Here is a 16,023-nt window from a genome sequence, read left to right as displayed (position 1 = left end):
GAATAACCGAGAGTAGCCTGATCAGCATGAGACCTTTACCCCTCCCCACGCAGTCTTTGCCAGAACCCTGCGTCTTAAAAACGCCTAAAGAGTAAGAAATCCTCGGTCAAATAAGTTTGGAAGGTAAAATCATAGATTCAGAACACAGATTTGCATGTTGGAGGTTCTAGGAAATCCTGCAGGAAGCAAAACTGTTAACTTGCTTTAGTATAGTGTCTCCCAAAGTTATTTTGCCAGTGTGTTTCTATGTAGCGTCTGTTCATGCCCTGCATTGCTATGTTCGTGGGAAAGGCTGCCAGAGAGGCTGGTAGGTCTGGCGTGACCTTGGAGGCTTGGCAAGTGTGTAACCACATAATTCAGTACAGAACAAAACCCAAAGCGTCAGAGAAATGTCCCTGGCTATGGTGAGTGAGTCTGGGTTCAAACCAGTGGATTCCCTGAGCCAGGACCACAGGAGCAAACAGAGGGAAGACCGTGGGCTTGGTTTCAAGAGAACCGGAGGGTGTGGTCCAGGTGGCCGCAGGGAGTGGCCTGAGGGCGCCGTGTAGCGTCCCTCCTCTCCCGGGGCTCAGCCCACACCCCAAGAGGCTTGGCTGTCTTCAAAACCACTGCTGATTCTAGTCCTCCGAGCCGCTTAAGGTGGAGACATGAAACAAGATGATAGAACATCCCAGTAACTGTTAGGCCTCCAAGCAACAGCTAATTAATCATCAGCGTCCGTGTAAGCAGAGAAGAGGGGCCGGGGCAGAGCAAACGCTCCCAGTGCGGCTGGCTGGAAGCCAAAACTCTTCCCCCTGGAAATGACATTTGGGGGGTCTGCCACTGCAGTTTCAGGTACAGCCTGACGCCAATGACTGGCTTCCCTTTTGCTTGAATCCCAGGAAGCCCTGGACATGAGGGTCCTGTTATTTGATGTGGCCGAAGGGCTGGGTTCCTGCGTCGGCAGAAACGATGGTCTGAGCCCAGGAAAATACCTCGGTGAGCAACTTTGGAATGGAAAGGGAGGCTCAGAGAACGCGGGTCATAAGAAGACAATCTGGAGATTACTGAGAGACCCCTGGTCGTAAAAATAGAGTAAAGACAACCACATTGTGGGGTTGGAAGCCAGCAGAAGTAGCAGAAGAAGAAACGGAAGACTTAGCTGGTAAGGTTTTTGGTAAGAACAGGGACACTTAGCCCTGAATTGCACATTATCTGCGTCCAGTGCTTGGCTGTGACCCGCCTCCCGTCACTTCCAACTCTTCTGTGCAGACCTCTAGCTTGAGTCCTTCAGAGGAGGTCAGGCACACACAGTGACGTCCGTCCACCGGGCTGGGCTGGGATGACGCGGTCACTCCCTTTCTTTCCGAGGTGTAACTTGTAAGAAGCGGCGCTGGGGGTAAGATGCCTAGCTCTGCTAAAAAGCTCCCGGCCCTTCCCCGTCCAAGGAGCTCCAGACCCCAGCAGGCCACGAGTGTTGGGGAAAGGAAGGGATAGAAAGGAAGAGAAACGTCTCCCACTTTCTCCCTTCGGTGATGGAGGAGGTAGGAAGCACACAGAACAGGGCACAGAAGAGGCCCTTCCCCCTCAGAACGAGTGTGGATGCCACGTGGTGGGGTCACCTGTCATCTGACATGGTGGGAGGGACGCCCACCCTCTGCTGCATCCACGGAGGGACCCCCTACCTTCCTTGGCTCTGCAGAAACCCACCTTCTGGACGTGAAATGTTTCCACGCATTTAAAATTCACGGACGTCGCTTGTGCTAAGACCTGATTTACTTTGTCTTCGTCTTTGTGATTTTACCTCCTGGATATGTCTTCTTGTTCATACTGTGCATCCGAAGATTTTACTGATAAATATCACAAATGCTTTTCTTATTTAAAAGTCAACAGCGCCAGGCACCTGGGTGTCCCCGTGGGTTGGGCATCTGCCTTCAGCTCAGGTCATGGTCCCAGGGTTCTGGGATCAAGTCTCATGTCGGGCTCCCTGCTCGGTGGGGAGCCTGCTTCTCCATACACCCCTCCTTGTGCGCGCTTGTGCTCCCTCTCTCTCAAATACATAAATAAGGTCTTTTTAAAAATATGTAGAAAATAAAAAGTCAATAGCACCTATGATAAGACGGTATCTTTAATGGCTATTATAACATGCCACAATGTGATATTTAAAATAGTTCCCCCGTCTCAGAAAACACTGGCATTATCAGCATCAGTAAAATTCTTAGAACAAGACCACTTAAACTTCCTATTTTTCTTGTATACCTAATTATCTGATGATCGTGCTGGATTCATAGAGATTGCAGTGCATGAAAACCCCCAGCACATAATGACGATGACCGAGATCCTAGCCAGCATTTATTAAAGTCTTACTGGCTTATGCACTTGACGCCTCATCATTCCCCTCACCAACCAAAAGAGAAAGGCGCCCCCCCCCCCGTTTTTCAGCTGAGCTATCCACAGCACAGAGAGGTTACTCTGATGCAAGGGGACTGATCAGGACTGAAAAAAGCTCCTTCAGTGGGACAAATCTGTCTGGTCGGAACAACAAAGCAAAAAATCACACTGCAGCAGGAGGAAAGCAGAGGCATGAAAAGGAAGGCTATAAAAAACAGAGCATGTACACAGCTGTCAGAATGGGTAAAATCAAAAGCACAAGAAGTAACAGATGCTGGCGAGGCTGCAGAGAATGGGAAACCCTCCTACACTGTTGGTGGGAATGCAGGCTGGCGCAGTCACTCTGGAGAACAGCATGGAGGTTGCTCAAAAAGTTGAAAATAGAGCTACCCTACGACCCAGCGATTGCACTACTGGGTATTTACCCAAAGAATACAAAAATACACATTTGAAGGGAAACACGCAGCCTGATGTTTACAGCAGCATTGTCTCAATAACCAAGATACGGAAGCAGCCGGAGCGTGCACTGGCTGACGACTGCATACGGAAGACAGGGTCTGTGTCCACAGCGGGATGCGACTCGGCCATCAGAGAGAATGAGATCTTGCCGTTTGCAACAATGTGGATGGAGCCAGAGTGTGATGCTGAGTGAAGTAAGTCAGCCGGAGGAAGACAGATCCCGTATGATTGCCCTCAAATGTGGAATTTAAGAAACACAGCAAATGAGCAGAGGGGGAAAAAAGAGAAAGAGGCAAACCAAGAAACGGACTGAACTACAGAGAACACACTGACCGTGACCAGAGGGGAGGCAGGCGAGGGGATGGGGAGGAACAGGGGATGGGGGGGAGGAGGCACCTGCTGTGATGATGTATGGGAGTGCTGAATCACTCTATGTACACCTGAGAATAATGTTATACATATTTTAACAAACTGAAATTAAAAACTCAAAAAAAGAAAAAAATAATAAAGTGTGGATGCGTGACCTACAGATAAGATCTAGAAGCAAAAATCTCTCAGCACACAGGCAGAAATCTTCATGACTTTGAACTTGGCAATGGGTTTTTAGATCCCAACACCAGAAGCACAAGCAACAACAAAAAAATAACTAAATTGGACTTTATCAAGATAGAAACTTTTGTGCATCAAAGGACATTATCAAGAGCATGAAAAGGCAACCTACAGGAGGGAGAAAAAATATTTGCAAATCCTATATTTGATAAGGGTTTAAAAGCCACACTATGTCAAGAACTCCTACAACTCAACAACAAAAAGACAACCCAATTAAAAATACAGTCAAAAAGCTTGACTAGATATTCCTATAAGGAAGATTTACGAATGGACAACAAACATTCAACATCATTCACTGGTCATTAGAAATATATATCAAAACCATAATGAGACACCACTTCAGGGTTGTAATAAAGAAAAGTTTTAAACATGGGAAATAACAAGTTTTGATGAGGCTGAGGAGAAACTGAAATCCTCCTATGTTACTGGCCAGAATGTAAAATGATGCTGTCTCTATAGAAGATTCCCAAGAACCCAGTCTACTTGTAGTAGAATTGTTACATGGCCCAGCAATTCCACTCCTCAGTGTCTGCCCAGACTGGTGGAAAACGGACTGGAACAGACATTTGTACTCTGAGAACCATTGCACAGCTGTTCACAATAGCTAGGCAGTGGAAACAACCCAAGATGTTGACAGATAAATAGATAAATAAAATGTGATACATTCATATGCTGGAATATTATTCAGCCGTAAGAAGGAAGGAAGCTCTGGACGCCTGGGTGGCTCAGTTGGTTAAGCGACTGCCTTCGGCTCAGGCCACGATCCTTGAGTCCCAGGATCAAGTCCCGCATCAGGCTCCCAGCTCCACGGGGACTCTGCGTCTCCCTCTGACCTTCTCCCCTCTCATGCTCTCTCTTACTCTGTCTCTCAAATAAATAAAGAAAATCTTTTAAAAAAGAAAAAAAAAAAAAAAGGAAGGGAGCTCCGATTCCTGCTACAACAGGGATGAACCTTGAGGACACTTTGCTACATGACATAATCCATTCACGAAGGACGACTGTGACATGAATACACTCACATGCATAGAGGAGTCACGCTCGTAGAGACAGGACGCAGAACTGAGATTACCAGGGAAGGGAAGAGTTCCCATGTCATGGGTACAGAGCTTCTGATGATGATTTTAAAAGTTCTGGAAATAGACACGGGTGAAGGCTGTTCAGTATCGTGAACGGACCTGATGCGCCCAAACTGCACAGTTACAATGGTGGAAATGGTAAATGTGACAGTACGCGTATCTGACGACAGTACAAAACCATGATTTTCCTTTTTGACAGCAACCGCCACCCTTTGTTACAACATGACAAACCTGATAATGCTACTTTGTTCCTTTGAAACACTCCTCGACACTGTTTAAGATAAAGTCAGAAGCCCCTAGCGGATGAGACTGGCTCCTCACGGCCTGATTCCAGACTCCTTCCCCAGCCACTCACATCCCAGCAATGCCAACGGCTCTTTGCCATGGGCTCTCCCCTTCCCGGGGTTCTCCCGTCGTGCTGGCCCCAGGGAATGCCTCATTGCTCTCTCACTGCAGCTAAAATGTCAGCGTCTACATGATCGTTCCTCGGTTCCCGTGGGAAGGATTAGCTGTTCCCCGTCCTTGGTATGTTACCTACGACAGGCAGTTTCCCACTGTACAGGGGGTCCCCATACCCCCATCCTAGAGTGTAAGCTTCTATGGGCGGGGACGGGGACTTGGTCCTGTTCACTCATTTCTCCCGAATTACGGTTCAGAGGAACAAGACAAGAAAAGATTACTTTCTTGGTCTCCAGAAATGACTAACCAAGGGAGTAACTCAAATTTATTCAAAATATTTTTAGGGGCACCTGAGTGGCTCAGTGGGTTAAGCCTCTGCCTTCGGCCCAGGTCATGATCTCGGGGTCCTGGGATCGAGCCCCACATTGGGCTCTCTGCTCCGCAGGGAGCCTGCTTCCCCCTCTCTCTCTGCCTGCCTCTCTGCCTCCTTGTGATCTCAGTCTGTCAAATAAATAAATCTTTAAAAAAAAATTTTGTAGTATCTGACCATATTTTTGTGACAGTACGCGTATCTGACGACAGTACAAAACCATGATTTGTAGTATTCGAACTATTAAAATTAACAGAAACAGAAAATATAATATCTAGCTAATGCCTTTGAACTTTAATTCAATGCAAAGATCACAGAAAAACCTCATAAAACCTGCATTAGCTGATCCAAATCTTGAAGTATTCATTTCTTCTATAAACCCGCACCAAGCCCGTTACCATCCACATGCTGACCGGAAATACGAGGTTCTCAAGCAAGTCTGAACCGTGATGACACAGAATTACGGCATCTACGTAAAGAGCCAATTTAATTTCTTGATCTAGAAGGTTGACTTTTGCTAAGTCACGACACCCAACCTCCAGATGATTTAGGATATATTTGAATAAGTAAATTTTTCAGCTGCGGCGTATCTGGCGTGTTTCTCATGATGTAATACAGTTCAAAGCCGTGGGACTCTCCCAGGAAATGTATTACATAAAGGCACACTGGACAGGCGGCTCTGGGTGGGGATTTGGGCCACTGTCACCAAGCTGGGACATCTGGGAAAGAAGTGAATCTGTTGTCTCAGCTTCAGCTTCATCTTTGATAACAATAAAGGATTTGGACTCAAATCCTGACTTTGGAGACTATTACAGAATGCTTTGTAATTATTGATTATTTGTGTGTCTTGGGCGCTTTTTCATGCATTTCAAATTTTTTAAGACACATGGTCCTTTAAGGCACATGGTACAAGTAGTCCCGAATGATGCTCTCCCCAAATTTTAGATTGCAAAGGCCTGTCTGAGTAGCAGTTTGATTCCGGCAAATAAAACGAGTTAAATTTATACAGCAAACAGGGTGGAAAAAAAAAATACCTTGAGAGGCAAATACCTTGTGTGCTTCCTGCCAATAAGGGCATAAAACTTCCTTGTTGCCGTTAATGAAAAATAACACTCACTTCCAAGGTTCTGTAGACATTAAAAAGAAAGAAAACAGTCCAGTGAGTCACCTGTTTACACACGCAGGTCTGAGAAGCTATATAAATGTCCCCAGCGTCCGGCGGGACTCAGCCGGTCGGCCGTCCGTCCAGAGGAGACATTGGGGACAACAGCCATGCGGCTGACCGTGCTGTGCGCCCTGTGTCTGCTGCCCAGCGCGCTGGCCTTGCCGCTCCCCCGGGAGGCAGGGGGCATGAGTGAGCCACAGTGGAGACAGGCTCAGGTACGTCCCTGGCCCGCTCCCCTGGGGTGGGGGCTCCCCGTCTCACCATCAGCATGAGGAAGTGTGATTTTCAATGTGGGTAGTTTTTCTGAGCATATGCATGTTTAATCCAGTAGCTGTCCTGAGCAGGCTGACTGGGGGGCTCCGTCGGTTAAGTGGCTGACTCTTGGTTTCAGCTCTGGTCATGATCTCAGGGTCATGAGATCAAGCCCAGCATTGGGCTCCGTGCTCCATGGAGAGTCTGCTTGATATTCTCTCTCTCCTTCTGTAAACAATTGCACACATTCTCTCTCTCTCTCTCTCTCTTTTTAAAAAAAAAGGGGGTCGCCTTGGTGGCTCTGTTGTTAAGCGTCTGCCCTCAGGGCATGATGCTGGGGTCCTGGGATTGAGTCTGGCACCAGGCTCCTCACTAGCGGTGAGTCCGCTTTTCCCTCTCCCCCTGCCGTTTCCCCCGGACTGCACTCTCTCTCTTGCTCCAGAGCAACTTCAGAGTCTGCCCAGACCGGGTTTGCGTCACAGCTCCTCCTGCCTTCACTACGTAGACAAATGTGGGGGTGACCCCACTCCCCTCTGAGCGTCCAGATTCCGACTGGAAGTAGGAGATGACATGGGATGCTGTGGGGACTTACTCGGAAGCCAAAGCAGGTTTCCTGCTCAACAAATTGAGGTTGTTAATGTTGTTATTTATCATGACTCGAGATTCTTTTCACAGAGAGCTGCGTGTTGCCGTTGAGGTGGGGACTCGTGGTAATGGAGAGGCTTGAAATCAGAAAACACAGTAGAGGTTCCTGGGGGCCTGTGCCCGGCCGGTGGGGACCATGGGCAGGTGTGAAGTTCTGACTTCGCCCAATGGGGACAGTGATACTATGCGATTCACAGCTCACAGGGTTCTTCTCCTGAATAAGGAGGTGACAGTGCCAACTTCTATGTATGTGAAAATCATAGACTTAAAGTGCTTCAGCATATCTTATGTCATGGAAACTTTAGCCTTGTCCCGGGAGAAAGATGCCAAAGTTATGTTGAGTCACATACTTGATGATGATAGTGATCGGAGCCCAGGACAAGTTTTTCTGGTTCAAAAGCCATGGTCTTTCCAGTAGACTTCTTAATAAGCAACCTAATAAGTATAAGTAATGAATATTTGGTAAAATAATGGACTGTCGACTCCTAACTGTTGTTCAAAAACTTCAGCTTTAAGCATAAGAAAAGTCTGCTTTTATTTCAATTAACTCAGACTTTGAAAAAGTCGCAGTAATCTGTTAGATTGAACCATATGGAATTACTGATATTTGATTTTTTTTTTTTAACCGACAAAACAGCAATGTCATAAAGTCTGATCTAATGGGTTCTCCGAAAGAGGCACATTGCAAGTGTGCTGAGTCCCGTCACTTCCTGCACACGCTGCCAATAAGCCAGGGAGACGTTAGCTGGGTTTAATAGAGGCAGGAGAGTTGACAGCAAGAATGCAAAAAGATTTCTTCCAAAAGAGCATCTTTGTAAAGCCTGGAGCTCAGAAAGAGATAAAATGACGATTTTCCAATACCAGATTGATCCCTAATTGTACGGATGAACAGTGTTGGTTGTGTTGAAGAAAACACAATCCCTGGGACCCTGAAGAGAGAGACCGATAGGACAAAGGTCACATTTCCGAGAGTTTCAGGGACAAGTAACCTCACCGCCTAGCGCACGGCATGCGTGTGCTCAACAAAAGCCTCAGGCATTCTATGGCCCTCTGCAGCGTTTGCATGAAACAGGCTTTGGAAACAGAACGAGTTCAAATACAGTTCCTCTCAGGGTGACCTTGCAACTTTTTCCTTCAAGAAAGTGCCAAGGATCCAGGGGCACGTGGGGAGCCCCAGGGAGAACTGCTGTGTCCTGCAGCCCGGGGGACCAGCAGTAAGGGGACTCAGGCCAGCTGACTAAGCTCATATGTGGCCCTGGGCACATCACTCAGCCCCGTGAGCTCTGCTGTCTTCGCCTGGAGAATATGCACAGTAAACGAAATAATTTCACGTGTCCTTTTCTGAGACTAGAATCTTCAGACCTGTTCACCTCAGCGAGGCAAGACCTCTGGTGGATCTCGGAGGTGACTGGGTGCCGGGGGCCTCTGGGCAGGCTGCGTCCTTGGGGGTTCACCCAGTGCCCCTCCCACTTGGCTGTTACAAGCAAGTCTGTGCTTTATGAAGTGTACTGTGCGTTTCTCTGCAAAACATTTACCAGGAGACGGGTCCCTGGGGGGCTCAGTGGGTTAAGCGTCTACCTGCCGCTCAGGTCATGATCTCTGGGTTCTGGGATTGAGTCCTGTGTTGGGCTCTCTGATCAGCGGGGAGTCTGCTTGTCCCTCTCCCTCTGCCTCTCCTCCTGCTTGTGCGCTCTCACTTTCTCAAATAAACTCTTTAAAATAAGAAAAATCTTCTAAAAAATACATTTAATGGGATAAAAAGGAAACGGAGGGACCGTCTGGCTCATGAGATGGAGTGCTAGGGCGTCCTTATCCATACTGAATTTTCTCCCACTGATGCACACTGTTTCCCTCGTGGCTACACAACCACCTTCACACCCCGGCTCGAGTCCGCAGGGATCTGAGGAAAGATGCACAGTCTTCTGTGATCTAAAAGGAAGACAATAAAGGTGACAGACGATCCCCCTCTCCCCAACAGGACTATCTCAGGAGGTTTTATCCGTCCAACTCAGAAACGAGGGAGGCCGACAGCTTCGAAGCCAGACTCAAGCGGATGCAGACTTTCTTCCGCCTGCCCGTGACGGGGGTCCTGACCCCCCGCCTGGTGGAAATAATGCAGAAGCCCAGGTGTGGGGTCCCCGACGTCGCCGACTACTCCCTCTTCCCAGCCCAGCCGAAGTGGAATTCCCGAGTCGTCACCTACAGGTGCGGACCTCGGGGCTCGCCGTGGCAGACGGCCCGGCCCTCCTCCTGAGGCCAAACACTGTCCTCTCGTTCACTGTCAGGGTCATATCGTACACGCGAGACCTGCCGCGGGTCACCGTCAATCAACTCGTGGCAAAGGCTTTGGCCTTGTGGAGCAGGGAGATCCCGCTGTCCTTCCGGAGAGTGTTAGCGGGCACGGCGGACATCATGCTCGGCTTTGCAAGAGGAGGTAAGGAAGGTGGAAGGAAGGTTGCCGCGGGCGGCTCTGCGCGTTCCCAGGAGCGCTTTCCTCTGCTCGGGACCTTCCTCTGTGCTCCACACAGGATGTAGGGGATGTATCATGACATGCGTACGTCCCTTCACTTCTTGTGGTTTATTAACTTGGAGCCACTGTTGGTAGCAGAGATGCCGAATGATGGCTGGTGAGCCAAACCTGGCCCGCCATCTATTTCTGTGCATGAATTTCTATCCTTTTTTTTTTTTTTTTTTTTGGTGGGCACGTTTGCATTCTGTGGATAAATATTTACCAGAACACAGGGATGGTCCTTCATCGGCCCGTTATCAACGACTGCTCTGGGGCCACTGTGGGAGAGTTGAGGGATCGTGACAGATACTGCCGAGCTGCTAAATCCTAAATTACTTATTATCTGGTCCTTTACAGAGAAGCTTTGCTGACCCTGTCTGTAGCGTGAATCCTGATAGACATATACATAGGTACATACGTGTATTTCAGAACAGTTAAAATATGACTAACTAACACCCTCATTAAACCAAGACACAGGTTACAACTTCCAAAAGCCCTCAGGGTTCTCCCCAATGGCCCGTTGCCAACACCCTCAAGGGGTAAGAAAGGAGAACCTGAGAGCATTCCAATCACGGGATTTAAGGAGCTAAAACCCACACACGCCGCTGCTGCTAACTGCTAGCTTTTTATGCTGCACGTTTAAAGAAAAGTGTTCTTTGGGGTCTTTTCTAATGTTGGACCGCCCAGGGGCTGCGAACTTAGCCGACCTTTGAACTTCGCCCACAATACTGACAACGCCCCAGGACGTATCCCAGAAAGCCCTGATCCTGGCAGCCCGCGTCCGTCAGGAAATGGCTGGAATCCGTTGGATTCAGGCGGATCCCGCCAGGTCCCATGCAGACAAGCGTATGCATCGTGACGAAAGCACTAGTGGGACTTACCGGCACCCTCTGCGCCTGGTCTTCCCAGACACTGTCCGCGTTTGCGCTCCCAGAGGCAGGAAGCCTTGGGTCTGTGGGGTGGGCGGGGCGGAGCGTGGTTTTGTGGACGAAAACCTGCCTGTGACCAGCAGCGCGCATGGACCCCAACCCTGCGCTGGGCCGATCGTCGCAGCCTCTAGTTCCGTAAAGCACAAGGTGAACGGCCAGAGGTGGACTGGCTCACGAAGGGCGACCCCCTGTTCTCTTTCAGCTCACGGGGACTACTACCCATTTGATGGACCGGGAAACACCCTGGCCCATGCTTTCGCGCCCGGGCCGGGTCTGGGCGGGGACGCACACTTTGATGAGGACGAGCGCTGGACGGACGGCAGCAGACTAGGTACAGTGCCCTCCCTCTTCTGCTGCACTGTGGCGGTGTGGTTTTTTTTTTAAGATTTTATTTTATTTATTTTTATTATGTTCAGTTAGGCACTCTATAGTACATAATTTGTTTCTGATGCAGTGTTCAAGGATGCGCTAGTTGCGTGTAACACCCAGTGCTCAGCACAACGCGTGCCCTCCTCAGTACCCATCACCTCCCTGCACGGTGTTGCTAGAGATCCCAACCCCTAGACCAGTGTGAATTCGCTGATTGCTTTCGTTAATGGTAATTACTGACCCATGGTTAACTGCCAATGACAGTGTGCATCTCATCGCGTTATTTCATCCCACGAGCCCATCGTGCTGTGTAGACAGAGGGTGGAAGGTGGTTGTGGGCTCAGACCACGCTGGGGTCAACCAGCCGTGGCAGTGCCAGCCGCTCGCCCTGTGTCTTTGGTCAAGTGATGACTTCTCTGAGCCGGTTTCCGTCTATGAAGTGGGACCGTGGTTCCCTCCTCCTGGGATTGTGGTGGGAAGTGAATGACATAATGTACGCACAGTGCTTCACAGTGTTGGGATCGCATGGTCATTCGATCCATCAGAGGTCTTTCCAGTTCCCAAAAGTAAGGTTTTTTATTGGAGGAGGAGGAGGAGCGGAGACTGTGATATCTAAGAATTGGGCACAAGTCTCAGGCCATTCTCTGTTGTTCAAAAGGAAGCCAGCCACCATCTTTGTCACCCTACAAAGTGGGAGATTACAGAATCCCCCAAAAACTAACAGAAGAAAGCTCTGGTCTAAATACCGCTAAGTGGAGGAGGTTCTAACAGTCAGTTAATTAGATAAGATAACGTGGCTGCTCCCTGCCCCTGAGCAGGAGATCCGTGGGACTGTCTGGTCGTGGGAAGTCACCCCCACTGCAGCGTCTGCTGTCAGCTCCGAGCCTTGTGAGGTGGTGACCCGGGCTCGCTCCCACATCCTGTATGTCCTGCTCGTTCTACTTTCTTCCCTCTCAGGGTGGGCTCACAGAGGGTCCCTGGTGTCTGCCCACTGTCAGAGCTCTGGCCACCCTGCTAATTCCCAGGCTCTTGCCTTCTGCCTTCCTAGCACAGCCCGTCTGTGAATCTGAGGGAAGATGATTCAGTCAATCAGAAACCAAACCTGGCGTTACCAGGAGACCCTGCCTTGCTGTCCTGGCTTCCTCAAGGCCGATTGTCTCTCTCCTCATGCTCAAAGTCACTGTCCGTGAATAGCCATTATTTTCTAGATACTGGGAAACTCTCAGGAATATGACAGACCTACACAGTGGGAGCGATTATCTCTGATTAACACGAGGAACCAAGACTCAGGAGGTCAGGTCGTGTGTCCCAAGTGTCCAGCTAGTAAGCAGCAGAGCTGGGCCTTGAGCCTGGGTCCCTAATGCCCCTGAAGCCTCTGCTTTCCACTCCAGAAGACGGCTATCTGGGGGATGACCTTAGAAAAACAGCACATTTTTGTAAAAGCAGACGGGACGATGAGATCAAAGCAGTACACTCTGAGGCTCCTTCTCAGCCCTCCACTCATGGGGCCTGGACTCAAGAAGGTGAACCACAGAGGCGCTGAGGAGGTGTGCATTCCTGCGGCTGTCTTGTTTTGCCTCGCGTGTCATGTGTGACGTTGTTCACGGGGCTGCTTTAACTTCCTGCATGTCTCTCTCGGGTTGCAGGAGTTAACTTCCTGGTCACCGCGACCCACGAACTTGGCCACTCTTTGGGCCTCGGTCACTCGTCTGATCCCAATGCCGTGATGTATCCAACCTACAGAGTCGGAGAGTCCAAGAATTTCAGACTTTCACCGGATGACATCAAAGGAATCCAGAAGTTATATGGTAATATTTACGATTTCACATCCCTCCTCCAGGCGGGCGTGCCTCAACAGGAAGGGCTGGGAAATGGGTACCCGCTTGGAAAAGCCTGTCCGAACTTACGTCTAAAAGCCCATTGAGAGGAGAAACTTGAGACCTTAGCTCCTGAAAACAGCCCCAGGCTGTGTTATACATTGTTCATTTACGTCTTCAGTAATACAGTATCATTGGGTGAAATCAGGTAAAGGATGCGATGGAGGTATTTTTTTGTCCCCGATCTGCCACTCGCTGTTCTTTCGGGCTCAGTACAGATGCCTTAGGGAATATCCCCCTGGGGTGATGGGCTGAGGGACAGAGCGCCTTCCTCCCTAGCTGCCCAAGGGTCTGAATGATCATGAGAGCCGTCAAGGTGCTTCCGAACGGCAGGGCCGTGTCCTCAGGAGACGATCATTCCTAGAAGAAATGGATTTAGGAGATCAGTCCAACCTAGAACTTACCATCAATGGTATTTCCTAAACTGTGTTCCCAGAACGTTAAATAGTCCCTCCAGACAATTTCCAGAAAAGGAAGCGATGGGAAAACAAGATCAAGAAACAGCATCTACTGTATTTCGGGCGCAGGGGGTGGTAATCATACCTGCCAGTCCAGTTAACCGCGAGCTCCCTAGATTGAATCCTCTTTCCGGACCGCGGACTGAGCCTTCGCAGAATAGTGAACCCTTCCTGGAGAATACCACGTGCCTGTGCCTTCAGGTTGTGACTCAAACTGCCGCTGTTGCCCAGAAGTTGATGAAACACTGACAATTGTCCACAAAGTTATCACCAACAGAACAGAAAACAGTGCCACTCCTCCCATAAATCCGCAGCCCTCGTGGGATCCCCCCGTGGCCTGTGTCACTGTCCCAGAACCCTAAGAAAGTGAGAAAGGGACCCAAAAAGGGACTGACTAGATTTCACAGGAAGCAGATAGAGCAAGGCATCAAATTCTTAGGCATCAGCCCACAGGGCGCCCCAGTCAAAGTGGGAAAGGGGTAAGTTCTGGACAAAGGGAAGCAAGATGTAATTAAAAGCTTTTAAATCTAGTGAGGACATGCACCCCAGGAATGGTATGAGCGGAAAATACACATTCCAAAGAGTATGATTCACCTCACGGGTGTTCTTTCCAGAATCATACAAATAATAGCTACAGTGCGTCTCCATGGCGTGCGCCCGGCCTTTCACGCGTCCTGCTCACGTACGGGACAGCCCCGGGAGTCGCTGCTCCCCTCGTCACGCCGCTGGGTGAGCTCCGGTGGCGAGAGCTGGAGGCCCACCTTACCCAGGGGCACGCGGCCGGTATTCAAGACACCCGGCCGGGCCGCGCTCCGCCCAGCACCATCCTCCCCGCCGCCACTGGGGTGGGCTTCAGAGCCCCTGGTCCAGCGCAGGAAAGCGGGCTCCGGGGACGGCAGACCGTCCTGCCTGCGACGCGTCCTCTGTTTTCAGTGTCTTGGGATGGTTTTTGTGTGTTGTCGCCCATGTCGGGCGTCTGTGTTTTCTCTTTCAACAGGAGAGAAGAGCAATTTGAGGAAGAATTAGGAACGTGGGGAAGAGTGGACGTTCATTCCGTGGTCCCGTGGCTGCTCCCCAGCCGGAGCGAACGCACATGGTCCCCGAGCTCCGTTCGGCCCCTCGTTCGGCCCTCCCCGTGTCCTGGCTAGTTTCCACCGCCTCGCTCTCCTGGGGAAAAGCACGAGAGCCTCCTTCCTCCATGACTTTCCTCAAGAGCTTGCACTTGGTCAGTGGTAATAAATGTTAAATACACAGATAAATAAAGTTTTTACTCTACGCAGAAGGATTTCTATCGGGAAGGACTGGGTCTGTGCAAATGAAGTCCAAGTCCAGACAAACAAAGGAAGACCTCCAGGTTGTTTCGGGTCTTCAGCTGCACCCGTCCTGTCCCCGGGCGGGCAAGGAGCGAGTTCTCTCCATCGGCACAGCCCAAAGGTGCCCAAGATCCCCTTTTCCTCCTGGCCCAGGCTTTCCTCCGAGTCTTCTGGGAAGCCCGGTTCTTCCCACAACAGGCATGTGAATTCCCAAGATTTTACATTCCCACACTTGTGGTTGAGTCCGGGCCTGATGTCACTGCATCTCCCTGACCCACACACTGGGTTCCCTGTCCTTGGCCCAGGGCCACCCCAGACGTCAGTCCTACCCTCCTGTCTTTAACTGTCTCCCAGCTCGTCCCACAAGGCCCTGCTGAAGACCTGCTCGGCCGCGGCATTACACGTTGTTCAAGGAAACAGCGTGACCCGCATCGCTCCACTCCTCCCCTGCCCCAGCAGCACGGATTTGTCACTGGCTGCCTGCCTGCCCCAGCCCCGCACTCCTATCCCCACGTCTACACCCCATTCCTTCTCACTTCTCCCAGAAACCCATTTTCCTGACGTCCACACAGCTCTTTCTGCCCCGAGAGACTCGCTAATGCGTTTCTGTGGAGAAGAGCGTTGGGTAGAAGGAATCAGCGAGCTTGAACACAAGGCAGTGGAAATTATCAAAGCTCAGGGAGAAAGGAAAAGGGTCAAAGAAAAGTGAATGGAACCTAACGTGCTGTGGGACGGCATCAGGCACGCTGCGGTGTGAACGCCGATAACAAGGGAGGAGGTTCTGGGCGTGAAGGATGGGGGGGGGGGTGTCTGTGGAAAACGTCCGTACCTTCCCCTTTCAGTTTCACTGTTTCAGTTTCACTGTGAACTTAAAACTTCCCTAAAAAATAAAGTCTTAATTTTAGAAAAATAACCTTATAGATTAAACATTAAATTACAATCTGGAATTTTTTTAAAGTCTGTGAAATTGACAAACATTTAGCTAGACGGACTAAGGAAAACAGAGGGAAGGCGCAAATCACTCAACTCGGATCTGAAAGTGGGGACGTTACTACTGATTCTACAGGGGAAAAAAACTACAAATAAGAGAGCTCTGTGGGCAGTTAAATGTCAACCGATTGAATAACAGAGACTCAGTGGTCAAATTCCTAGAAACAGCAAACCCACCAAGATTAAATCCTAAGAAACAGAAAATCTAAACAGACCCATAGACTCAATCAGTA

The 16,023-nt window shown here is 49.8% G+C and overlaps 1 protein-coding gene across 1 annotated transcript; it reads left to right on the top strand.

Annotated features, from left to right (window-relative positions):
* Nucleotides 1-6,444: 6,444 nt before the first annotated feature.
* Nucleotides 6,445-15,707, top strand: MMP7 (matrix metallopeptidase 7). Its single transcript, XM_032359598.1, has 6 exons — nt 6,445-6,663; nt 9,324-9,550; nt 9,631-9,779; nt 10,986-11,114; nt 12,799-12,960; nt 14,485-15,707. The coding sequence occupies exons 1-6, from the start codon at nt 6,556-6,558 to the stop codon at nt 14,511-14,513; spliced, it is 804 nt and encodes a 267-aa protein (XP_032215489.1). The 5' UTR covers nt 6,445-6,555; the 3' UTR covers nt 14,514-15,707.
* Nucleotides 15,708-16,023: the final 316 nt, after the last annotated feature.

Source organism: Mustela erminea, chromosome 9, assembly GCF_009829155.1.
Source record: "Mustela erminea isolate mMusErm1 chromosome 9, mMusErm1.Pri, whole genome shotgun sequence".
In the NCBI taxonomy this organism is placed as follows: domain Eukaryota; kingdom Metazoa; phylum Chordata; class Mammalia; order Carnivora; family Mustelidae; genus Mustela; species Mustela erminea.
The sequence above is the reverse complement of the archived record's forward strand: the minus strand, read 5'-3'. Positions and strand labels throughout refer to the sequence as shown.